General features: G+C 51.3%; 1 protein-coding gene across 1 annotated transcript in view; it reads right to left on the bottom strand.

The window, feature by feature from the left end:
* Positions 1–27,711, bottom strand: part of DCHS1 (dachsous cadherin-related 1) — a 159,308-nt gene that overhangs the window by 68,670 nt on the left and 62,927 nt on the right. The window contains exons 9-13 of the mRNA XM_077298984.1: positions 26,839–26,996; positions 25,917–26,757; positions 7,427–7,666; positions 7,211–7,336; positions 6,915–7,124 (exon numbers count right to left, since the gene is read on the bottom strand). Of these exons, the coding sequence (XP_077155099.1) occupies positions 6,915–7,124; positions 7,211–7,336; positions 7,427–7,666; positions 25,917–26,757; positions 26,839–26,996 (1,575 nt within the window). The remainder of the gene's footprint in view (positions 1–6,914; positions 7,125–7,210; positions 7,337–7,426; positions 7,667–25,916; positions 26,758–26,838; positions 26,997–27,711) is intronic.

Raw genomic sequence — 27,711 nt, 5'->3', positions numbered from 1 at the left:
ACCGCATAGTACTCTGTCCTATCCTTTCTATTTAGCTAGAAGCGGCCTCCTTTGCTAAATCCTGATTTCAGTCTGCGTATTGTAAGATAATGTAAGACTATTCTTACTGAGTGTATTGGGGGACACTCGCTTGGCCGCGATATTCAGCACACGGGCACGGGTTTTTAAAACAAGTCAGTCTATCTGGTTTATTAGGGTATCATAAACCACATCGTGAACAGTCCATTTACACTCTGTACCAGGACATCACATCACGTTTCATATCCTCAGTCTGTAGCAACTAAACACGCTGGTCCTCACTGACCAGTTGCCACGGGTTACTACACAGTTCAGGTTACAAGCACCAACAGCTTATAGAGGTACCTTATGGGAGCTCCTGCTCCATCTGCTGACTCCTCGTCAGTCCTCACTCCTGGGGAAACTGCCTAACGGGGTTCACCAACCTTCCTGGCCGGCACACATCAGTCAGTCCAGAGCCACCGAAGGCCGGTAGCTTCCCCAACGCCGATCATCCAGGTCCACAGTCTCTCAGGTGCTCCAAGAAGACTCCACTCGCAGGAGCTTCTAACACAGACTGTCCAGGACCATGATCACACTGTAGTCTTCAGAACGTCCATCCCACCTGGGACCGTTCAACACCGAGGCATGTGGCCTGTCTGGGTGCTATTCAGGACTTAGTCCAACACCCAGGCCACCAGGTCCAAACCATGTGCATACACAGGAAGCCTCCTTCCAGGTCTTCCAACACGGGAGCACACAGCTCATGCACAGGCTTCCAGGACCTTGCACTTGGACCTCACAGATCCAAACACTGGCACCACACAGGATCCACACAGGATCCACACAGGGGACCATGTGACCCACACCCTGGTCAGGTTATGTACCTGTAACCACACCCACAGTAATGGATCACCTGAGCTGGTCACGTGATCCTGACATCACTGCAGGTCGATTCTCACGGGCTCAATACGACTCCATGCACATACCGGGGAGACCATGCAGCGCCCCCTACCTGTTACAGGGGTCACTATATCACATATCCCCCCCCTCTGTTCAAGCTTGTGGGGTTGAACACCTGTCATACACGTGGGGTCACGGGTTATGTCACGCACGTTGCTTTGCCCTACCTGTCGAGAGAACCGTCTCAGTCGGTTTTGAGCATCACACCCAACCATCCAGTTGTTGAGTTTACCCCGCCCCCAGCGGTCAACATGTAGGCCTTGAGCTTTGGCCTTTAAGTCACAGTCTGTCTGTGTCACCAAACCTTTAGTCAAGTTTGTTTCTTTACTCGACCTTTCTCTCCAGGGTCGCCACCCACGGTTGGTGCGGTCATTAGTCCCACATACAGTCGAAACTAGCAACTGATCAGAGTCTGACCCTCCATCACTACGACTACTACTGTACATGTCCCTTTTGTTTCCTTTTCCTTGGGAAGAAGGCGGCCGCCACCTTATGTTCTGCAGCTGTTTATTGACCTGCCGTCTGTTCAGTCTTAGCTGATCTATTTCTCTCAGGAAGGCCACGCGATACCTCAGGAGCATCCGGATATTCGCTAGACTCTCCTTGGACCCGACAACCAGGAATGACACCATTCCATCTTCACCCACCTGGGCCTCGTCTTCAGCAGGAATCCTTAGTCTCTTCACACCAGACACATCCACCATCTCCTGCATCACTTTCCCAAATCGGCCAATGAGCTTCGCTACCAGAGCTCTGGGCACTTGGACTGTGTCCTCTACCAAGCCCAGACGACTTTGAGCTTTCCTGGCTTGCTCCAAACAACGAGTGGCCTCACCATTCCCCAACAGGACCATCTGTTTCGTGCGGAGGCACCGTAGGTGCATGTCCCTCAGGACAGCCACCCTCTTCACTGTGACTTCCTTAGTAGACAGTATCACCAACTGTTTCGTCTCCAGTGCCCAGTGCACACTACACGCTTCCACTGCCTTTTTAAAGGCCTCATGCACACCCTCGCGGGTACATGCATCTTGCGCCTCTACGGGTACATCTATCACACACTTGAAGAGCGGAGTCTCACTTTCTTCAAGAACAGATGGCTCCTGCCTTGCCATGGACCTTTCCATCAAGACACCTGTCACAACCGGGTGACCATCTTGTTCTGCTTTTAGCGCCAACTCCTCTTCAGCTTTACCCTCATTACCACTCTGGTACTGGCACGAGAAGTCTGCGACCACCACCTCTTTTCCTTGTAGAGGGCCTTTTAGTGCTTCTCTAAGCACTACAATGTCTTCCTTTAGGGTCTGATACACACTTTGCCATCTGAACAGGTGACCTCTGAGCTCAGAGACTTCCTTCTCCAGCTCATCCACTCTGCGCTCAGCCGCTTGTCTCAGGACCCTTTCTCGTTCGACATGGTCGTTCACCGTCTCTATAACCAATTCTATTTCGCTTCTCCCATCCTCTGGATTGGTGGGACATCCACTACTTGAGGAGGTATTTACTTCAGACACCGCCTCCTTGGTGGCCTCCTCCACTTCTGCACCCTCAGACTCTGCACTGTCAGGGTCGACCCTCTCTTGGGTCTCAGCGGTGACATCATTAGGTTCATCCCTTTTCCCTGGGACTTCAGAGTACTTCATACACCCCAGGTCCTCAGCATCTTCCGTCAATTCCTCACACGGAACAACCGGTTCAGCCCCTTTGGCTCTTTTACGTCTCCGGCGCCGGGAGGAAAAATTGCCTGAGTCAACCTTATTACACTCTTTTCCACTGGCATCACCGTCCGAATGGGAGTCACCACCATCCGTCACCACAGGTCCTGGACCCCGTCCTCCACCCGTCACCACAGGTCCTGGACCCCGTCCTCCACCTGCCACCACAGGTCCTGGACCCCGTCCTCCACCTGTCACCACAGGTCCTGGACCCCGTCCTCCACCTGTCACCGCAGGTCCTGGACCCCGTCCTCCACCTGTAAACGCAGGTCCTGGACCCCGTCCTCCACCTGTCACCATGGCACATGCGCTTGTTACTGGCCATGACTTGTCACAGTCACCCCCAGAGTCTGTGTCACACCCCACAGTATGATGACCCCGCAAGTCACTCTCTGTCTGGGTGTCAGCTCCACTTGTTTTATCCACCAGACCACTACCAGTCGTATTGTAGCACACTTCAAGTGACGTCAGGTTAGTTAGTTGGGTCGTCGCACCTTTTCCCTTGGTCAGGCCTACCTTAGGACTGTCAACTCTAGGGGGCGCCTTCTCAACATTACTAACTGACATCCACATTATATCCACAAACACTTCAGCCTTTTCCCACAGTGCTTCCAAATCTTGTCCTATTACCATAGGATACGGCAAGATCGGGACTACAGCCACCTCATGGTATGTGGAAACCTCCGCTGCGACAATGTAGATAGTGGCTACCTGGAGATATTCAGGTGACACAGAATCTCCTGGACGGGTTCTCAGCACAGACGCTTCTCTCCCCGGGTCTATCAATCCCCACACACACTTTCCATCCAGCCAAAAAGGACACAGTCGTGACACCTCACCGATTGCCGCCCCTTTTTGGCTCCGCCCCCTTTTCGGACAAGTGCTCCGCTTTTTGACATCACCCCTGTTCGGGATTCAGCCCCCCTTCGGGATTCCACCCCCTTTTGGGCCATTACCCCTATTTGAGTTACCGCCCCTTTCTGGGACTCCGCCCCCTTTTGGGCAACCATCTCCATTTGGGGTCACCGCTCACTATTGGGGACACTCCCCACCCTGGGATACACCCCGTGGACTTCCCCACGGCACTCCGGCCCCAGTTCGCACAGTACACCCCTTTGTCTCTGGGCTTGTACTGGCCCTTTAAGAGTCAGCACAACTTGGCAGAAAAGGGAGAGAAAAAAAAAAATTAAACATTTTTTTTTTTTTTTTCTTTTATACGTCACTTCACCAGCTCCTGCTGGTACTGCCAACCACAAGCCACTGCAGCTCCGCCTGCTGTGGAACCTCTTGCCGCCACTGCAGCTACGCTCCACAAGGCTCTACCGCCGACTTCGTGGACCCGTCGATCCACAGGACGCCGCTTGTCCCCTTCGTAACCCCGCCGAGTTACAGCCAGACACTTGTCAGCTTCATGGCCCCGCCGAGCCACAGCAATTAACTCCACGTGTGCGTGCTGGATCGCTGCCCGCATTCGAGCACCAAATGTAAGATAATGTAAGACTATTCTTACTGAGTGTATTGGGGGACACTCGCTTGGCCGCGATATTCAGCACACGGGCACGGGTTTTTAAAACAAAACAGTCTATCTGGTTTATTAGGGTATCATAAACCACATCGTGAACAGTCCATTTACACACTGTACCAGGACATCACATCACGTTTCATATCCTCATTCTGTGGCAACTAAACACGCTGGTCCTCACTGACCAGTTGCCACGGGTTACTACACAGTTCAGGTTACAAGCACCAACAGCTTATGGAGGTACCTTATGGGAGCTCCTGCTCCATCTGCTGACTCCTCGTCAGTCCTCACTCCTGGGGAAACTGCCTAACGGGGTTCACCAACTTGCCTGGCCGGCACACCTCAGTCAGTCCAGAGCCACCGAAGGACGGTAGCTTCCCCAACGCCGATCATCCAGGTCCACAGTCTCTCAGGTGCTCCAAGAAGACTCCACTCACAGGAGCTTCTAACACAGACTGTCCAGGACCATGATCACACTGTGGTCTTCAGAACGTCCATCCAACCTGGGACCGTTCAACACAGAGGCCGTGGCCTGTCTGGGTGCTATTCAGGACTTAGTCCAACACCCAGGCCACCAGGTCCAAACCATGTGCATACACAGGAAGCCTCCTTTCAGGTCTTCCAACACGGGAGCACACAGCTCATGCACAGGCTTCCAGGACCTTGCACTTGGACCTCACAGATCCAAACACTGGCACCACACAGGGGACCATGTGACCCACACCCTGGTCAGGTTATGTACCTCTAACCACACCCACAGTAATGGATCACCTGAGCTGGTCACGTGATCCTGACATCACTGCAGGTCGATTCTCACGGCCTCAATACGACTCCGTGCACATACCGGAGAGACCATGCAGCGCCCCCTACCTGTTACAGGGGTCACTATATCACAGTATGTTATTTCCCTCTCCTCTCACAGTCAATATTTGTGGGGGGCTGTCTATCCTTTGGGGATTTTCTCTGAGGCAAGATAGTTTTCCCTTTTCTATCTCTAGGGGTAATTAGTCCTCCGGCTGTGTCGAGATGTCTAGGGAGTGTTAGGTACATTCCACGGCTACTTCTAGTTGCGGTGTTAAGTTCAGGGTCTGCGGTCAGTACAGGTACCACCTTCTCCAGAGTACGTCTCATGCTGCTCCTAGGCCACCAGATCATAACAGGAGACCCTTAGTTTTGGGCAAAGGTATAAAACTCAGAGGCCCAGACAAGGGAGGGTCTTTTGCTGGAGGATTCAGCTACGACAGGCTGTGCAATCTGACCTGATGATTTTGAGAAGATCCCTTCCCCCCGCCATTACATGGCGTACCATTGATTGATATGAAAGAACTGTAAGTTGATTTTCACCTTTAATCCCTGTTATTTTTGTAATTGTCTGTACATACGATACTTGTCTTCTTTTTACACTTTTGTAAACGCTGCCTACTTTTTGGAGTAAAATATATAAAATTACTAGCTTAGTTTCTCCTTGCTCTATAACGTACTGTCACGTCCTCTGAAGTAAATTACGCTACTAATTGGGTTGACTCCTGACCCATTACCAACTCAGGAATAGGAGCTGTTGGCAATGGCAGTGTCCTGCGCTGGTGGGTAACTCTGGCAGCGACGGTGGCGTTGATAATTATTGTTCCTGCCTGAGTGAGAGTAGTTATATCGCCCTCTCTGCAGTGTGTCCATTAGCCAGTACATAGCAGGCAGCTCTTCTGGCAACTAATTATCCTAGGTGCCGTACCCTGTCTGACCTGAGGGGGGCGCCAGAGAGCTGCGAGTTCCAAACCAGAACTGGGAAGTGGGCTATAGATAAATCCCCTTCAGAAAAGAATTGGGGCAACCAAACAGCCCCGGTTCATGACAAATTTGGTGTCAGCGTTGGGATGATTAAAATATACACCCTGTGATTTGTGACAGTGGCAACATCATGCTTTGGGGCTGTTTCTCTGCTAAGGGACCAGGACGACTGATCCGCGTACATGAAAGAATGAATGGGGCCATGTATTGTGAGATTTTGAGTGCAAACCTCCTTCCATCAGCAAGGGCATTGAAGATGAAACGTGGATGGGTCTTTCAGCATGATAATGATCCCAAGCACACCACCAGGGCAATGAAGGAGTGGCTTCGCAAGAAGCATATGAAGGTCCTGGAGTGGCCGAGCCGGTCTCCAGATCTCAACCACATAGAAAACCTTTGGAGGGAGTTGAAAGACCGTGTTGCTCAGCGACCTTTTGTTAATGACCAAATACTTATTTTCCACCATAATTAGCAAAATAAATCTTGCTAAAGCAGACAAGGTGAGTTTCTGGATTTGTTTTCTCATTGTGACTCTCATAGTTGTGGTCTACCTATGATGTCAATTACAGGCCTCTCTCATCTCTTTAAGTCGGAGAACTTGCACAATTGGTGGCTGACTACATACTTTTTTCCCCACTGTATATTCAGAAATCTAAGTTAATATCATGTAAGTTATTGTGAAACATGGGATCAGAAACCTAAGATATCATCATGGAAGTCAATGAGAAACATGATGCAGGGAACCTAAGATATGATCTTTGATGTCAATGAGAAATATGGCATCAGGAACCAAAGAAACTATTAGTTAACGAGAAACATGGTGCCATGAACCTAAATTACTATGACTTCATGTGCAGCCAGCATTAGTGGTAATATAATAGTGGTATTATCTTCCATGCATCTGCAGAAGTGAGGGACATGTGAAGGACACTCACCTATCAGACGATATTGTAGCTGCCCGTTACTTCCCACGTCCAAGTCCCAGGCTCGGAGGACACATAGTGTCATTGGCTCCTGATTCTCTGGAACTTCAAGGAAGATGCTGTCTGTCTGGAATACGGGAGCGTTGTCATTCTCATCTCCAACAGTAATGAGGATCCTGACCTCAGAAACCTTTGGTGGCGAGCCTCCATCCCGGGCGTATGCTACAACACATGATGGGCCATAACGTCAGTATACATGTACATGTAGCGATGTGCGTCTCACGGATGACGTGCTGTTTTATATTTACCTATCAGCTTGTAGATCTGTCTTTTCTCACGGTCAAGTGGCTTCTTTGTAGTGAGGACTCCACTTTGAGGATCGAGTGAGAATTCATCGCTCGTGATGCCTCCATACGTGACATGTCCTCCAGGGCCTGAATAATATATAAGATTGGGGGGATGACAGTTTTTCATTAAAACCCCAAATTTCCATTAATTTCATCCCTGCACAACCCCGTACTCACCAAGATCGCGGTCCACCGCCTGTAGTCTGAGGACAGTGGAGCCCGCCACTTGATTTTCCTTGACATTGCCCTCATACTGTGTTTTCTCAAAGGCAGGAATCTCATCATTCACATCAAGAACGGAGACGGAAAGTGTCTGTGTGCTGGACAGCCGTGGAGAGCCGTAATCCATGACTACCACCGTCAGGTTATACCCAGCTGTCTCTTCACGGTCTAAAGCCCGGACCACTGACAGAGCGCCTGCAAAGACCAGATCATGCGGTGGGCACAAATAATGTCTGGGAATATTACTGCAGCCCCATCATTGCTACTAACGTGCCAGAACATAAGGAAGACCAACACTACAATGACCGGCCACATTACATAATTCACAGGCAGTAGCGCTAGTAAGCCATCAGTCACAGACACTGGCAAGCCTTATATACATGGCTGACTACACTGCATTTCTGCTTCCATGGTGAGCAACATACACCTTCTGATAAGGAGAATGAATGGCCTTACGGAGGAACCTTAAGAGGTCATTGGTTCAGCTAAATAAGACTTTACTCCTGTTGTAGAAAAGGAAATAATAATCTACTTAAACCCAAAATTCCATCATAATACAAAGCAGCAGCCTTCCCTACATAAACACTGTCACCGTACAGAGCCGAAGCCTTCCCTACATAAACACTGTCACCGTACATAGCCGAAGCCTTCCCTACATAAACACTGTAACCGTACACAGCCGCAGCCTTCCCTACATAAACACTGTCACCGTACACAGCCGCAGCCTTCCCTACATAAACACTGTCACCGTACAGAGCCGAAGCCTTCCCTACATAAACACTGTCACCGTACATAGCCGAAGCCTTCCCTACATAAACACTGTCACCGTACACAGCCGCAGCCTTCCCTACATAAACACTGTCACCGTACACAGCCGCAGCCTTCCCTACATAAACACTGTCACCGTACACAGCCGAAGCCTTCCCTACATAAACACTGTCACCGTACATAGCCGAAGCCTTCCCTACATAAACACTGTCACCGTACACAGCCGAAGCCTTCCCCTACATAAACACTGTCACCGTACACAGCCGCAGCCTTCCCTACATAAACACTGTCACCGTACATAGCCGAAGCCTTCCCTACATAAACACTGTCACCGTACAGAGCCGAAGCCTTCCCTACATAAACACTGTCACCGTACATAGCCGAAGCCTTCCCTACATAAACACTGTCACCGTACACAGCCGCAGCCTTCCCTACATGAACACTGTCACTGTACACAGCCGAAGCCTTCCCTACATGAACACTGTCACCGTACACATCCGCAGCCTTCACTACATAAAAACTGTCACCGTACACAGTCGCAGCCTTCCCTACATGAACACTGTCACCATACATAGCCGAAGCCTTCCCTACATGAACATCACCATACACAGCCGCAGCCTTCCTTACATAAACACTGTCACCGTACAAAGCCGCAGCCTTCCCTACATAAACACTGTCACGGTACACAGTCACAGCCTTCCCTACATAAACACTGTCACGGTACACAGCCGCAGCCTTCCCTACATGAACACTGTCATCGTACACAGTCTTCCCTACATAAACACTGTCACCGTACACAGCCGCTGCCTTCCCTACATGAACATCACCATACACAGTCACAGCCTTCCCTACATAAACACAGTCACCGTACACAGCCACAGCCTTCCCTACATAAACACTGTCACGGTACACAGTCACAGCCTTCAATACATAAACTGTCACCATACACAGCCACAACCTTCCCTACATAAACACTGTCACCGTACACAGTCACAGCCTTCCCTACATGAACACTGTCACCGTACACAGCCGCAGCCTTCCCTACATGAAGACTGTCACCGTACACAGCCGCAGCCTTCCCTACATGAACACTGTCACCGTACACAGCCAAAGCCTTCCCTACATAAACACTGTCACCGTACACAGCCGCAGCCTTCCCTACATGAACACTGTCACCGTACACAGCCAAAGCCTTCCCTACATAAACACTGTCACCATACATAGCCGAAGCCTTCCCTACATGAACATCACCATACACAGCCGCAGCCTTCCCTACATAAACACTGTCACAGTACAAAGCCGCAGCCTTCCCTACATAAACACTGTCACGGTACACAGCCGCAGCCTTCCCTACATGAACACTGTCATCGTACACAGTCACAGCCTTCCCTACATAAACACTGTCACCGTACACAGCCGCTGCCTTCCCTACATGAACATCACCATACACAGTCACAGCCTTCCCTACATAAACAATGTCACCGTACACAGCCCCAGCCTTCCCTACATAAACACTGTCACCGTACACAGCCGCAGCCTTCCCTACATAAACACTGTCACGGTACACAGTCACAGCCTTCAATACATAAACTGTCACCATACACAGCCACAACCTTCCCTACATAAACACTGTCACCGTACACAGCCGCAGCCTTCCCTACATAAACACTGTCACGGTACACAGTCACAGCCTTCAATACATAAACTGTCACCATACACAGTCACAACCTTCCCTACATAAACACTGTCACCGTACACAGCCCCAGCCTTACCTACATGAACACTGTCACCGTACACAGCCGCAGCCTTCCCTACATGAACACTGTCACCGTACACAGCCGCAGCCTTCCCTACATAAACACTGTCACCGTACACAGCCACAGCCTTCCCTACATAAACACTGTCACCATACACAGTCCCAGCCTTCCCTACATGAACACTGTCACCGTACACAGCCGCAGCCTTCCCTACATAAACACTGTCACCGTACACAGCCACAGCCTTCCCTACATAAACACTGTCACCATACACAGTCCCAGCCTTCCCTACATAAACACTGTCACCGTACACAGTCACAGCCTTCCCTACATAAACACTGTCACCGTACACAGTCACAGCCTTCCCTACATAAACACTGTCACCATACACAGTCCTAGCCTTCCCTACATAAACACTGTCACCGTACAAAGCCACAGCCTTCCCTACATAAACAATGTCACCGTACACAGCCGAAGCCTTCCCAACTTGAACACTGTCACCGTACACAGCCGCAGCCTGCAGCCTTCCCTACATGAACACTGTCACCGTACACAGCCCCATCCTTCCCTACATGAACAGAGCCGCAGCCTTCCCTACATGAACACTGTCACCGTACACAGCCCCAGCCTTCCCTACATGAACGCTGTCACTGTACACAGCCGAAGCCTTCCCTACATGAATGCTGTCACCGTACAAAGCCGCAACCTTCCCTACATAAACACTGTCACCGTACACAGCCGAAGCCTTCCCTACATGAATACTGTCACAGTACACAGCCGCAGCCTTCCCTACATGAACACTGTCACCGTACACAGCCACAGCCTTCCCTACATGAACACTGTCACCGTACAGTCGCAGCCTTCCCTACATGAACACTGTCACCGTACACAGTCACAGCCTTCCCTACATAAACACTGTCACCGTACACAGCCGCAGCCTTCCCTACATAAACACTGTCACCGTACACAGCCGAAGCCTTCCCTACATGAACATCACCGTACACAGTCGCAGCCTTCCCTACATGAACACTGTCACCGTACACAGTCACAGCCTTCCCTACATAAACACTGTCACCGTACACAGCCGAAGCCTTCCCTACATAAACACTGTCACCGTACAGTCGCAGCCTTCCCTACATGAACACTGTCACCGTACACAGCCGCAGCCTTCCCTACATAAACACAGTCACCGTACACAGCCGCTGCCTTCCCTACATGAACATCACCATACACAGTCACAGCCTTCCCTACATAAACACTGTCACGGTACACAGCCGCAGCCTTCCCTACATAAACACTGTCACCGTACACAGCCACAACCTTCCCTACATAAACACTGTCACCGTACACAGCCGAAGCCTTCCCAACTTGAACACTGTCACCGTACACAGCCGCAGCCTGCAGCCTTCCCTACATGAACACTGTCACCATACACAGCCGCATCCTTCCCTTCCTGAACAGAGCCGCAGCCTTCCCTACATGAACGCTGTCACTGTACACAGCCGAAGCCTTCCCTACATGAATGCTGTCATCGTACAAAGCCGCAGCCTTTCCTACATAAACACTGTCACCGTACACAGCCGCTGCCTTCCCTACATGAACATCACCATACACAGTCACAGCCTTCCCTACATAAACACTGTCACGGTACACAGTCACAGCCTTCCCTACATGAACACTGTCACCGTACACAGTCACAGCCTTCCCTACATAAACACTGTCACCGTACACAGCCGCAGCCTTCCCTACATAAACACTGTCACGGTACACAGTCACAGCCTTCCCTACATAAATTGTCACCATACACAGCCACAACCTTCCCTACATAAACACTGTCACCGTACACAGTCACAGCCTACCCTACATAAACACTGTCACCATACACAGTCACAGCCTTCCCTATATGAACATTGTCACCGTACACAGTCGCAGCCTTCCCTACATGAACACTGTCACCGTACACAGCCGCAGCCTTCCCTACATAAAAGCTGGCGCCGTACACAGACCCAGCCTTCACTACATAATCACTGTTAGCGTACACAGCCGAAGCCTTCCCTACATAAACACTGTCACCGTACACAGCCGCAGCCTTCCCTACATAAACAGTGTCACCGTACACAGCCCCAGCCTTCCCTACATGAAAGCTGGCACCGTACACAGACGCAGTCTTCTCTACATAAACACTGTCACCGTACACAGCCACAACCTTCCCTACATGAACACTGTCACCGTACACAGCCGCAGCCTTCCCTACATGAACACTGTCACCGTACACAGCCGCAGCCTTCCCTACTTGAACACTGTCACCGTACACAGCCGCAGCCTTCCCTACATAAACACTGTCACCGTACACAGCCGAAGCATTCCCAACTTGAACACTGTCACCGTACACAGCCAAAGCCTTCCCTACATGAACATCACCGTACACAGCCGCAGCCTTCCCTACATAAACACTGTCACCGTACACAGTCGCAGCCTTCCCTACATGAACACTGTCACCATACACAGCCGAAGCCTTCCCTACATAAACACTGTCACCGTACACAGCCGAAACCTTCCCTACATGAACATCACCGTACACAGTCACAGCCTTCCCTACATAAACACTGTCACCGTACACAGCCGCAGCCTTTCCTACATAAACTGTCACCATACACAGCCACAACCTTCCCTACATAAACACTGTCACCGTACACAGTCACAGCCTACCCTACATAAACACTGTCACCATACAGTCGCAGCCTTCCCTACATGAACACTGTCACTGTACACAGTCACAGCCTTCCCTACATAAACACTGTCACCGTACACAGTCGCAGCCTTCCCTACATGAACACTGTCACCGTACACAGCCGCAGCCTTCACTACATAAACACTGTCACCGAACACAGCCGCAGCCTTCCCTACATGAACACTGTCACCGTACACAGCCGCAGCCTTCACTACATAAACACTGTCACCGTACACAGCCGCAGCCTTCACTACATAAACACTGTCACCGTACACAGCCGCAGCCTTCCCTACATAAAAGCTGGCACCGTACACAGACGCAGCCTTCCCTACATAATCACTGTTAGCGTACACAGCCGAAGCCTTCCCTACATAAACACTGTCACCGTACACAGCCACAGCCTTCCCTACATAAAGACTGTCACCATACACAGCCACACCCTTCCCTACATAAACAATGTCACCGTACACAGCCCCAGCCTTCCCTACATGAAAGCTGGCACCGTACACAGACGCAGTCTTCTCTACATAAACACTGTCACCGTACACAGCCACAACCTTCCCTACATGAACACTGTCACCGTACACAGCCGCAGCCTTCCCTACATGAACACTGTCACCGTACACAGCCGCAGCCTTCCCTACATAAACACTGTCACCGTACACAGCCACAGCCTTCCCTACATAAACACTGTCACCGTACACAGCCGCAGCCTTCCCTACATAAACACTGTCACCGTACACAGCCGCAGCCTTCCCTACATGAACACTGTCACCGTACACAGCCGCAGCCTTCCCTACATAAACACTGTCACCGTACACAGCCGCAGCCTTCCCTACATAAACACTGTCACCGTACACAGCCGCAGCCTTCCCTACATGAACACTGTCACCGTACACAGCCGCAGCCTTCCCTACATAAACACTGTCACCGTACACAGCCGCAGCCTTCCCTACATAAACACTGTCACAGTACACAGTCACAGCCTTCCCTACATAAACACTGTCACCATACACAGTCGCAGCCTTCCCTACATAAACACTGTCACCATACACAGTCGCAGCCTTCCCTACATGAACATCACCATACACAGCCGCAGCCTTCCCTACGTAAAAGCTGGCACCGTACACAGACGCAGCCTTCCCTACATAATCACTGTTAGCGTACACAGCCACAGCCTTCCCTACATAAACACTGTCACCGTACACAGCCGCAACCTCCCCTACATAAACACTGTCACAGTACACAGTCACAGCCTTCCCTACATAAACTCTGTCACAGTACACAGTCACAGCCTTCCCTACATAAACACTGTCACCATACACAGTCGCAGCTTTCCCTACATAAACACTGTCACCATACACAGTCGCAGCCTTCCCTACATAAACACTGTCACCATACAGTCGCAGCCTTCCCTACATGAACATCACCATACACAGCCGCAGCCTTCCCTACGTAAAAGCTGGCACCGTACACAGACGCAGCCTTCCCTACATAATCACTGTTAGCGTACACAGCCACAGCCTTCCCTACATAAACACTGTCACCGTACACAGCCGCAGCCTCCCCTACATAAACACTGTCACCGTACACAGCCGCAGCCTTTCCTACATAAACTGTCACCATACACAGCCACAACCTTCCCTACATAAACACTGTCACCGTACACAGCCGCAGCCTTCCCTACATAAACACTGTCACAGTACACAGTCACAGCCTTCCCTACATAAACACTGTCACCATACACAGTCGCAGCCTTCCCTACATAAACACTGTCACCATACACAGTCGCAGCCTTCCCTACATGAACATCACCATACACAGCCGCAGCCTTCCCTACGTAAAAGCTGGCACCGTACACAGACGCAGCCTTCCCTACATAATCACTGTTAGCGTACACAGCCACAGCCTTCCCTACATAAACACTGTCACCGTACACAGCCGCAGCCTCCCCTACATAAACACTGTCACAGTACACAGTCACAGCCTTCCCTACATAAACTGTCACCATACACAGCCACAACCTTCCCTACATAAACACTGTCACCGTACACAGTCACAGCCTACCCTACATAAACACTGTCACCATACACAGTCGCAGCCTTCCCTACATAAACACTGTCACCATACACAGTCGCAGCCTTCCCTACATGAACATCACCATACACAGCCGCAGCCTTCCCTACATAAAAGCTGGCACCGTACACAGACGCAGCCTTCCCTACATAATCACTGTTAGCGTACACAGCCTCAGCCTTCCCTACATAAACAATGTCACCGTACACAGCCCCAGCCTTCCCTACATGAAAGCTGGCACCGCACACAGACGCAGTCTTCTCTACATAAACACTGTCACCGTACACAGCCACAACCTTCCCTACATGAACACTGTCACCGTACACAGCCGCAGCCTTCCCTACATGAACACTGTCACCGTACAAAGCCGCAGCCTTCCCTACATAAACACTGTCACCGTACACAGCCGCAGCCTTCCCTACATGAACACTGTCACCGTACACAGCCGCAGCCTTCCCTACATAAACACTGTCACCGTACACAGCCGCAGCCTTCCCTACATAAACACTGTCACAGTACACAGTCACAGCCTTCCCTACATAAACTGTCACCATACACAGCCACAACCTTCCCTACATAAACACTGTCACCGTACACAGTCACAGCCTACCCTACATAAACACTGTCACCATACACAGTCGCAGCCTTCCCTACATAAACACTGTCACCATACACAGTCGCAGCCTTCCCTACATGAACATCACCATACACAGCCGCAGCCTTCCCTACATAAAAGCTGGCACCGTACACAGACGCAGCCTTCCCTACATAATCACTGTTAGCGTACACAGCCACAGCCTTCCCTACATAAACACTGTCACCGTACACAGCCGCAGCCTTCCCTACATAAACACTGTCACCGTACACAGCCGCAGCCTTCCCTACATGAACACTGTCACCGTACACAGCCGCAGCCTTCCCTACATAAACACTGTCACCGTACACAGCCGCAGCCTTCCCTACATAAACACTGTCACCGTACACAGCCGCAGCCTTCCCTACATGAACACTGTCACCGTACACAGCCGCAGCCTTCCCTACATAAACACTGTCACCGTACACAGCCGCAGCCTTCCCTACATAAACACTGTCACAGTACACAGTCACAGCCTTCCCTACATAAACACTGTCACCATACACAGTCGCAGCCTTCCCTACATAAACACTGTCACCATACACAGTCGCAGCCTTCCCTACATGAACATCACCATACACAGCCGCAGCCTTCCCTACGTAAAAGCTGGCACCGTACACAGACGCAGCCTTCCCTACATAATCACTGTTAGCGTACACAGCCACAGCCTTCCCTACATAAACACTGTCACCGTACACAGCCGCAACCTCCCCTACATAAACACTGTCACAGTACACAGTCACAGCCTTCCCTACATAAACTCTGTCACAGTACACAGTCACAGCCTTCCCTACATAAACACTGTCACCATACACAGTCGCAGCTTTCCCTACATAAACACTGTCACCATACACAGTCGCAGCCTTCCCTACATAAACACTGTCACCATACAGTCGCAGCCTTCCCTACATGAACATCACCATACACAGCCGCAGCCTTCCCTACGTAAAAGCTGGCACCGTACACAGACGCAGCCTTCCCTACATAATCACTGTTAGCGTACACAGCCACAGCCTTCCCTACATAAACACTGTCACCGTACACAGCCGCAGCCTCCCCTACATAAACACTGTCACCGTACACAGCCGCAGCCTTTCCTACATAAACTGTCACCATACACAGCCACAACCTTCCCTACATAAACACTGTCACCGTACACAGCCGCAGCCTTCCCTACATAAACACTGTCACAGTACACAGTCACAGCCTTCCCTACATAAACACTGTCACCATACACAGTCGCAGCCTTCCCTACATAAACACTGTCACCATACACAGTCGCAGCCTTCCCTACATGAACATCACCATACACAGCCGCAGCCTTCCCTACGTAAAAGCTGGCACCGTACACAGACGCAGCCTTCCCTACATAATCACTGTTAGCGTACACAGCCACAGCCTTCCCTACATAAACACTGTCACCGTACACAGCCGCAGCCTCCCCTACATAAACACTGTCACAGTACACAGTCACAGCCTTCCCTACATAAACTGTCACCATACACAGCCACAACCTTCCCTACATAAACACTGTCACCGTACACAGTCACAGCCTACCCTACATAAACACTGTCACCATACACAGTCGCAGCCTTCCCTACATAAACACTGTCACCATACACAGTCGCAGCCTTCCCTACATGAACATCACCATACACAGCCGCAGCCTTCCCTACATAAAAGCTGGCACCGTACACAGACGCAGCCTTCCCTACATAATCACTGTTAGCGTACACAGCCTCAGCCTTCCCTACATAAACAATGTCACCGTACACAGCCCCAGCCTTCCCTACATGAAAGCTGGCACCGCACACAGACGCAGTCTTCTCTACATAAACACTGTCACCGTACACAGCCACAACCTTCCCTACATGAACACTGTCACCGTACACAGCCGCAGCCTTCCCTACATGAACACTGTCACCGTACAAAGCCGCAGCCTTCCCTACATAAACACTGTCACCGTACACAGCCGCAGCCTTCCCTACATGAACACTGTCACCGTACACAGCCGCAGCCTTCCCTACATAAACACTGTCACCGTACACAGCCGCAGCCTTCCCTACATAAACACTGTCACAGTACACAGTCACAGCCTTCCCTACATAAACTGTCACCATACACAGCCACAACCTTCCCTACATAAACACTGTCACCGTACACAGTCACAGCCTACCCTACATAAACACTGTCACCATACACAGTCGCAGCCTTCCCTACATAAACACTGTCACCATACACAGTCGCAGCCTTCCCTACATGAACATCACCATACACAGCCGCAGCCTTCCCTACATAAAAGCTGGCACCGTACACAGACGCAGCCTTCCCTACATAATCACTGTTAGCGTACACAGCCACAGCCTTCCCTACATAAACACTGTCACCGTACACAGCCGCAGCCTTCCCTACATAAACACTGTCACCGTACACAGCCGCAGCCTTCCCTACATGAACACTGTCACCGTACACAGCCGCAGCCTTCCCTACATAAACACTGTCACCGTACACAGCCGCAGCCTTCCCTACATAAACACTGTCACAGTACACAGTCACAGCCTTCCCTACATAAACACTGTCACCATACACAGTCGCAGCCTTCCCTACATAAACACTGTCACCATACACAGTCGCAGCCTTCCCTACATGAACATCACCATACACAGCCGCAGCCTTCCCTACGTAAAAGCTGGCACCGTACACAGACGCAGCCTTCCCTACATAATCACTGTTAGCGTACACAGCCACAGCCTTCCCTACATAAACACTGTCACCGTACACAGCCGCAGCCTCCCCTACATAAACACTGTCACAGTACACAGTCACAGCCTTCCCTACATAAACTGTCACCATACACAGCCACAACCTTCCCTACATAAACACTGTCACCGTACACAGTCACAGCCTACCCTACATAAACACTGTCACCATACACAGTCGCAGCCTTCCCTACATAAACACTGTCACCATACACAGTCGCAGCCTTCCCTACATGAACATCACCATACACAGCCGCAGCCTTCCCTACATAAAAGCTGGCACCGTACACAGACGCAGCCTTCCCTACATAATCACTGTTAGCGTACACAGCCTCAGCCTTCCCTACATAAACAATGTCACCGTACACAGCCCCAGCCTTCCCTACATGAAAGCTGGCACCGCACACAGACGCAGTCTTCTCTACATAAACACTGTCACCGTACACAGCCACAACCTTCCCTACATGAACACTGTCACCGTACACAGCCGCAGCCTTCCCTACATGAACACTGTCACCGTACAAAGCCGCAGCCTTCCCTACATAAACACTGTCACCGTACACAGCCGCAGCCTTCCCTACATGAACACTGTCACCGTACACAGCCGCAGCCTTCCCTACATAAACACTGTCACCGTACACAGCCGCAGCCTTCCCTACATAAACACTGTCACAGTACACAGTCACAGCCTTCCCTACATAAACTGTCACCATACACAGCCACAACCTTCCCTACATAAACACTGTCACCGTACACAGTCACAGCCTACCCTACATAAACACTGTCACCATACACAGTCGCAGCCTTCCCTACATAAACACTGTCACCATACACAGTCGCAGCCTTCCCTACATGAACATCACCATACACAGCCGCAGCCTTCCCTACATAAAAGCTGGCACCGTACACAGACGCAGCCTTCCCTACATAATCACTGTTAGCGTACACAGCCACAGCCTTCCCTACATAAACACTGTCACCGTACACAGCCGCAGCCTCCCCTACATAAACACTGTCACAGTACACAGTCACAGCCTTCCCTACATAAACTGTCACCATACACAGCCACAACCTTCCCTACATAAACACTGTCACCGTACACAGTCACAGCCTACCCTACATAAACACTGTCACCATACACAGTCGCAGCCTTCCCTACATAAACACTGTCACCATACACAGTCGCAGCCTTCCCTACATGAACATCACCATACACAGCCGCAGCCTTCCCTACATAAAAGCTGGCACCGTACACAGACGCAGCCTTCCCTACATAATCACTGTTAGCGTACACAGCCTCAGCCTTCCCTACATAAACAATGTCACCGTACACAGCCCCAGCCTTCCCTACATGAAAGCTGGCACCGCACACAGACGCAGTCTTCTCTACATAAACACTGTCACCGTACACAGCCACAACCTTCCCTACATGAACACTGTCACCGTACACAGTCGCAGCCTTCCCTACATGAACACTGTCACCGTACACAGCCGCAGCCTTCCCTATATAAAAGCTGGCACCGTACACAGTCACAGCCTTCCCTACCTAATCACTGTTAGCGTACACAGCCGCAGCCTTCCCTACATAAACACTGTCACCGTACACAGCCGCAGCCTTCCCTACATGAACACGGTCACCGTACACAGCCGCAGCCTTCCCTACATAAACACTGTCACCGTACACAGCCGCAGCCTTCCCTACATGAACACTGTCACCGTACACAGCCGCAGCCTTCCCTACAGGAACACTGTCACCGTACACAGCCACAGACTACCCTACATAAACACTGTCACGGTACACAGTCACAGACTACCCTACATAAACACTGTCACTGTACACAGCCGCAGCCTTCCCTACATAAACACTGTCACCGTACACAGCCACAGCCTTCCCTACATGAACACTGTCACCGTACACAGTCACAGCCTTCCCTACTTAAACACTGTCACCGTACACAGCCGCAGCCTTCCCTACAAAATCACTGTTAGCGTACACAGCCGCAGCCTTCCCTACATAAACACTGTCACCATACACAGCCGCAGCCTTCCCTACATGAACATCACCGTACACAGCCCCAGCCTTCCCTACATGAAAGTTGGCACTGTACATAGCCGCAGCCTTCCCTACATAAACACTGTCACCATACACAGTCACAGCCTTCCGTACATGAGCACTGTCAACGTACACAGCCGCAGCCTTCCTTACATCGTGTACCCTGTCACTATCCACAGCCACAGCCTTTCCTACATCATGTCCCCTGTCCCCTTATACAGCCGCAGCCTTTCCTACATCATGTACCCTGTCCCCTTATACAGCCGCAGCCTTTCCTACATCATGTACCCTGTCATTATACACAGACGCAGCCTTCCCTACATCATGTACCCTGTCCCAGTACACAGACGCAGCCTTCCTTATGTCTTGTACCCTGTCCCAGTACACAGACGCAGCCTTCCCTATGTCTTGTACCCTGTCCCAGTACACAGACGCAGCCTTCCCTATGTCTTGTACCCTGTCCCAGTACACAGACGCAGCCTTCCCTATGTCTTGTACCCTGTCCCAGTACACAGACGCAGCCTTCCTTATGTCTTGTACCCTGTCCCAGTACACAGACGCAGCCTTCCCTATGTCTTGTACCCTGTCCCAGTACACAGACGCAGCCTTCCCTATGTCTTGTACCCTGTCCCAGTACACAGACGCAGCCTTCCCTATGTCTTGTACCGTCCCAGTACACAGCCGCAGCTTTCCTTATGTCTTGTACCCTGTCCCAGTACACAGCCGCAGCCTTCCCTATGTCTTGTACCCTGTCCACGTACAGACGCAGCCTTCCCTATGTCTTGTATCCTGTCCCAGTACACAGACAGAGCCTTCCCTATGTCTTGTACCCTGTCCCAGTACAGACGCAGCCTTCCCTATGTCTGTACCCTGTCCCCGTACACAGAAGCAGCCTTCCCTATGTCTTGTACCCTGTCCCAGTACACAGACGCAGCCTTCCCTATGTCTTGTACCCTGTCCCAGTACACAGACGCAGCCTTCCCTATGTCTGTACCCTGTCCCAGTACACAGACGCAGCCTTCCCTATGTCTGTACCCTGTCCCAGTACACAGACGCAGCCTTCCCTATGTCTTGTACCCTGTCCTAGTACACACACGCAGCCTTCCCTATGTCTTGTACCCTGACACTGTACATAGACGCAGCCTTCCCTACATCATGTACCCTGTCACTATACACAGCCGCAGCCTTTCCTACATCATGTACCCTGTCCCAGTACACAGACGCAGCCTTCCCTATGTCTTGTACCCTGTCCCAGTACACAGACGCAGCCTTCCCTATGTCTTGTACCCTGTCCCAGTACAGACGCAGCCTTCCCTGTCTTGTACCCTGTCCCAGTACACAGACGCAGCCTTCCCTATGTCTTGTACCCTGTCCCAGTACACAGACGCAGCCTTCCCTATGTCTTGTACCCTGACACTGTACACAGCCGCAGCCTTCCCTATGTCTTGTACCCTGACACTGTACACAGACGCAGCCTTCCCTATGTCTTGTACCCTGTCCCAGTACACAGACGCAGCCTTCCCTATGTCTTGTACCCTGTCCCAGTACACAGATGCAGCCTTCCCTATGTCTTGTATCCTGTCCCAGTACAGACGCAGCCTTCCCTATGTCTTGTACCCTGTCCCATTACACAGACGCAGCCTTCCCTATGTCTTGTACCCTGACACTGTACACAGACGCAGCCTTCCCTATGTCTGTACCCTGTCCCATTACACAGACGCAGCCTTCCCTATGTCTTGTACCCTGTCCCAGTACACAGACGCTGCCTTCCCTATGTCTTGTACCCTGTCCCAGTACACAGACGCAGCCTTCCCTATGTCTTGTACCCTGTCCCAGTACACAGACGCAGCCTTCCCTATGTCTTGTATCCTGTCCCAGTACACAGACGCTGCCTTCCCTATGTCTTGTACCCTGTCCCAGTACACAGACGCAGCCTTCCCTATGTCTTGTACCCTGTCCTAGTACACAGACGCAGCCTTCCCTATGTCTTGTACCCTGTCCCAGTACACAGACGCAGCCTTCCCTATGTCTTGTATCCTGTCCCAGTACACAGACGCAGCCTTCCCTATGTCTTGTACCCTGTCCTAGTACACAGACGCAGCCTTCCCTATGTCTTGTACCCTGTCCCAGTACACAGACACAGCCTTCCCTATGTCTTGTACCCTGTCCCAGTACACAGACACTGCCTTCCCTATGTCTTGTACCCTGTCCCAGTACACAGACGCAGCCTTCCCTATGTCTTGTACCCTGTCCTAGTACACAGACGCAGCCTTCCCTATGTCTTGTACCCTGTCCCAGTACACAGACGCAGCCTTCCCTATGTCTTGTACCCTGTCCCAGTACACAGACGCAGCCTTCCCTATGTCTTGTACCCTGTCCCAGTACACAGATGCAGCCTTCCCTATGTCTTGTACCCTGTCCTAGTACACAGACGCAGCCTTCCCTATGTCTTGTACCCTGTCCCAGTACATAGACTCAGCCTTCCCTGTCTTGTATCCTGTCCCAGTACACAGCCGCAGCCTTCCATATGTCTTGTACCGTGACACTGTACAGACTCAGCCTTCCCTGTCTTGTATCCTGTCCCCGTACACAGACGCAGCCTTCCCTGTCTTGTACCCTGTCACCGCACACAGCCGCAGCCTTCCCTACATAAACATCACCGTACACAGTCACAGCCTTCCGTACATGAACACTGTCACCGTACACAGCCACAGCCTTCCCTACATGAACACTGTCACCGTACACAGCCACAGCCTTCCCTACATGAACACTGTCACCGTACACAGCTGCAGCCTTCCCTACATGAACACTGTCACCGTACACAGCCGCAGCCTTCCTTACATCATGTACCCTGTCACTATCCACAGCCACAGCCTTTCCTACATCATATCCCCTGTCCCCTTATACAGCCGCAGCCTTTCCTACATCATGTACCCTGTCCCAGTACACAGACGCAGCCTTCCTTATGTCTTGTACCCTGTCCCAGTACACAGACGCAGCCTTCCTTATGTCTTGTACCCTGTCCCAGTACACAGACGCAGCCTTCCCTATGTCTTGTACCCTGTCCCAGTACAGACGCAGCCTTCCCTATGTCTTGTACCCTGTCCCAGTACACAGACGCAGCCTTCCCTATGTCTGTACCCTGTCCCAGTACAGACGCAGCCTTCCCTATGTCTTGTACCCTGTCCCAGTACACAGACGCAGCCTTCCCTGTCTTTTACCCTGTCCCAGTACACAGACACAGCCTTCCCTATGTCTTGTACCCTGTCCCAGTACACAGACGCAGCCTTCCTTATGTCTTGTACCCTGTCCCAGTACACAGACGCAGCCTTCCTTATGTCTTGTACCCTGTCCCAGTACACAGACGCAGCCTTCCCTATGTCTTGTACCCTGTCCCAGTACACAGCCGCAGCCTTCCCTATGTCTTGTACCCTGTCCCAGTACACAGACACAGCCTTCCCTATGTCTTGTACCCTGTCCCAGTACACAGACGCAGCCTTCCCTATGTCTTGTACCCTGTCTCAGTACACAGACGCAGCCTTCCCTATGTCTTGTACCCTGTCCCAGTACACAGACGCAGCCTTCCCTATGTCTTGTATCCTGTCCCAGTACACAGACGCTGCCTTCCCTATGTCTTGTACCCTGTCCCAGTACACAGACGCAGCCTTCCCTATGTCTTGTACCCTGTCCTAGTACACAGACGCAGCCTTCCCTATGTCTTGTACCCTGTCCCAGTACACAGACGCAGCCTTCCCTATGTCTTGTACCCTGTCCCAGTACACAGATGCAGCCTTCCCTATGTCTTGTACCCTGACACTGTACACAGCCGCAGCCTTCCCTATGTCTTGTATCCTGTCCCAGTACACAGACGCTGCCTTCCCTATGTCTTGTACCCTGTCCACGTACACAGACGCAGCCTTCCCTATGTCTTGTACCCTGTCCCAGTACACAGACGCAGCCTTCCCTATGTCTTGTACCCTGACACTGTACACAGACGCAGCCTTCCCTATGTCTTGTACCCTGTCCCAGTACACAGACGCAGCCTTTCCTATGTCTTGTACCCTGACACTGTACACAGCCGCAGCCTTCCCTATGTCTTGTATCCTGTCCCAGTACACAGACGCTGCCTTCCCTATGTCTTGTACCCTGTCTACGTACACAGACGCAGCCTTCCCTATGTCTTGTACCCTGTCCCAGTACACAGACGCAGCCTTCCCTATGTCTTGTACCCTGACACTGTACACAGACGCAGCCTTCCCTATGTCTTGTACCCTGTCCCAGTAAACAGACGCAGCCTTCCCTATGTCTTGTACCCTGTCCCAGTACACACACGCAGCCTTCCCTATGTCTTGTACCCTGACACTGTACATAGACGCAGCCTTCCCTACATCATGTACCCTGTCACTATACACAGCCGCAGCCTTTCCTACATCATGTACCCTGTCCCAGTACACAGACGCAGCCTTCCCTATGTCTTGTACCCTGTCCCAGTACACAGACGCAGCCTTCCCTATGTCTTGTACCCTGTCCCAGTACACAGACGCAGCCTTCCCTATGTCTTGTACCCTGACACTGTACACAGCCGCAGCCTTCCCTATGTCTTGTACCCTGACACTGTACACAGACGCAGCCTTCCCTATGTCTTGTACCCTGTCCCAGTACACAGACGCAGCCTTCCCTATGTCTTGTACCCTGTCCCAGTACACAGATGCAGCCTTCCCTATGTCTTGTATCCTGTCCCAGTACAGACGCAGCCTTCCCTATGTCTTGTACCCTGTCCCATTACACAGACGCAGCCTTCCCTATGTCTTGTACCCTGACACTGTACACAGACGCAGCCTTCCCTATGTCTGTACCCTGTCCCATTACACAGACGCAGCCTTCCCTATGTCTTGTACCCTGTCCCAGTACACAGACGCTGCCTTCCCTATGTCTTGTACCCTGTCCCAGTACACAGACGCAGCCTTCCCTATGTCTTGTACCCTGTCCCAGTACACAGACGCAGCCTTCCCTATGTCTTGTATCCTGTCCCAGTACACAGACGCTGCCTTCCCTATGTCTTGTACCCTGTCCCAGTACACAGACGCAGCCTTCCCTATGTCTTGTACCCTGTCCTAGTACACAGACGCAGCCTTCCCTATGTCTTGTACCCTGTCCCAGTACACAGACGCAGCCTTCCCTATGTCTTGTATCCTGTCCCAGTACACAGACGCAGCCTTCCCTATGTCTTGTACCCTGTCCTAGTACACAGACGCAGCCTTCCCTATGTCTTGTACCCTGTCCCAGTACACAGACACAGCCTTCCCTATGTCTTGTACCCTGTCCCAGTACACAGACGCTGCCTTCCCTATGTCTTGTACCCTGTCCCAGTACACAGACGCAGCCTTCCCTATGTCTTGTACCCTGTCCTAGTACACAGACGCAGCCTTCCCTATGTCTTGTACCCTGTCCCAGTACACAGACGCAGCCTTCCCTATGTCTTGTACCCTGTCCCAGTACACAGACGCAGCCTTCCCTATGTCTTGTACCCTGTCCCAGTACACAGATGCAGCCTTCCCTATGTCTTGTACCCTGACACTGTACAGAACTGCAGACTTCCCTATGTCTTGTACCCTGTCCCTGTACACAACCGCTGCCTTTTCATGATGTCAATGACCTGAGTCTTACCTGTGCTCGGATGTATCTGGAATCTGCCCTCTTCATTGCCCCCAGTGAGTTGATAACTGATCCGTCCATTTTCTCCCAGGTCCGGGTCTTGTGCCACCAGATAGAGGGCAGTAGATCCCACAGGAAGGTCCTCTGACAACCATATGGTTGAGGGTGTGATGAAACGAGGTGAGTTATCGTTGCGATCACTAAGGAAAACTCTGGCAGTCACAGAGGTGGAACGACGTTGGCTGGCATTTAGGGCACAGTCTCGTGCCTCCACCGTCAGCAGATATGAAGACACTTTTTCCCGATCCAGCGGGTGAGCTATACTCATTACACCAGTCTCTGCATTCAGGTGAAATATACGGTCTGCCAGCTCTGGCTCCTGACGTAGCAAGGAATATTGGACCTGACTGTTTGGTCCTGGTCCATCCCGGTCCATCGCCTCGAAAGTGAAGGCAGAAGAACCCACTTGAGCATCCTCAGCCACCACTAATGTCAGCGGGTCCTCAGGAAACACTGGAGAATGATCATTTCTGTCCTGGACTTCAATCTCAACTTGCACTACTTGAGGAGGTAAGTACACGCCAGTGACTTCTCTCGCCTCCTCTATACTCACCCTCAGGCTGTACCGGGGCTGAGACTCAAAGTCTAGGTCTTTCACCAGGAAGATGTTACCAGTCCTTCCATCCACCATAAAAGTCCCATTGGTGTCATCCTGGAGCGTAAAGATGGCTGAGCCATGAGAAGTCTTAGAAGAAACAGTACCCAGAAGTGACCCTGGGGGTAATCCCTCCATTGGTGTAAGGACCAGTGCACCGGGGTTCGGCTTGGCTGGGTATCTGGAGGACGGTAGCACCTGTGAAATACAATATATGCATATGATGCACACACTGGACCTTTAGCGTAATGGACAGACCTCTCTGTATACAGAAAGTACCTGTATGCGGAGGGAGGCCTCTGCACTCTTGGGAGAAGATCCAGAATCCCGGGCCAGGATGGTCACTGTGTAGAGGGATCGCTCAGCGTGATGTATAGGGGCCGCCGTACGCAGCTCTCCGGTGTGTGGGTGCAGGGTAAACCGCTCTGCCCATGAACCTGCCAAGATATGATACCAATTACACGCAGCAGACCCCGTGACACAGGGAAATGGCATTTATACCACTAAAGTCACCACCCTAAATACTGGGGAGAGCTGGGCATATTGGAGGTGGTCGTGCCTGAAGGGTGCATGTCCTGTAAGCCAAGAAAGTGGCAACAAAAGGTCGGGATATTAACAAGATGTCTGACTCTAGCCGTAGTTCTGCCATGGACATGGCACCATTAAGACTTCATATCATCCATGTCCTTATATAACTGCCTGCTACACGTCTACATAGATCCTGCACCATGGAGATGTGCACCCACGTCAGAATGGCTCTGATCACAATGCCAAGAATCATCCACAACATCATCAATCACTCATCAATCACACACAGCATGTCATCAGTCACCCAACACATGTATCAATATCATGTTATCAGTCATCTGCAACATCACCCATTCATAACACCCAACATCATCAATCACCTATCTATCACACCTACCATCATCAATCACCCATCCATCATCACACCCAACATCATCAACCACCCATCCATCACACCCAACATCATCACCCCAACATGAATCACCCATCCATCACACCCAACATCATCAATCACCCATCTATCACACCCAACATCATCAATCACCCATCACCCCAACATCAATCACCCATCCATCACACCCAACATCATCAATAAGCCATCCATCACACCCAACATCATCAATC

This window comes from Ranitomeya variabilis, chromosome 3 (genome assembly GCF_051348905.1).
Source record: "Ranitomeya variabilis isolate aRanVar5 chromosome 3, aRanVar5.hap1, whole genome shotgun sequence".
Lineage (NCBI taxonomy): Eukaryota > Metazoa > Chordata > Amphibia > Anura > Dendrobatidae > Ranitomeya > Ranitomeya variabilis.
Note: the sequence above shows the minus strand (reverse complement) of the source record. Positions and strands in the feature narration are given on the sequence as shown.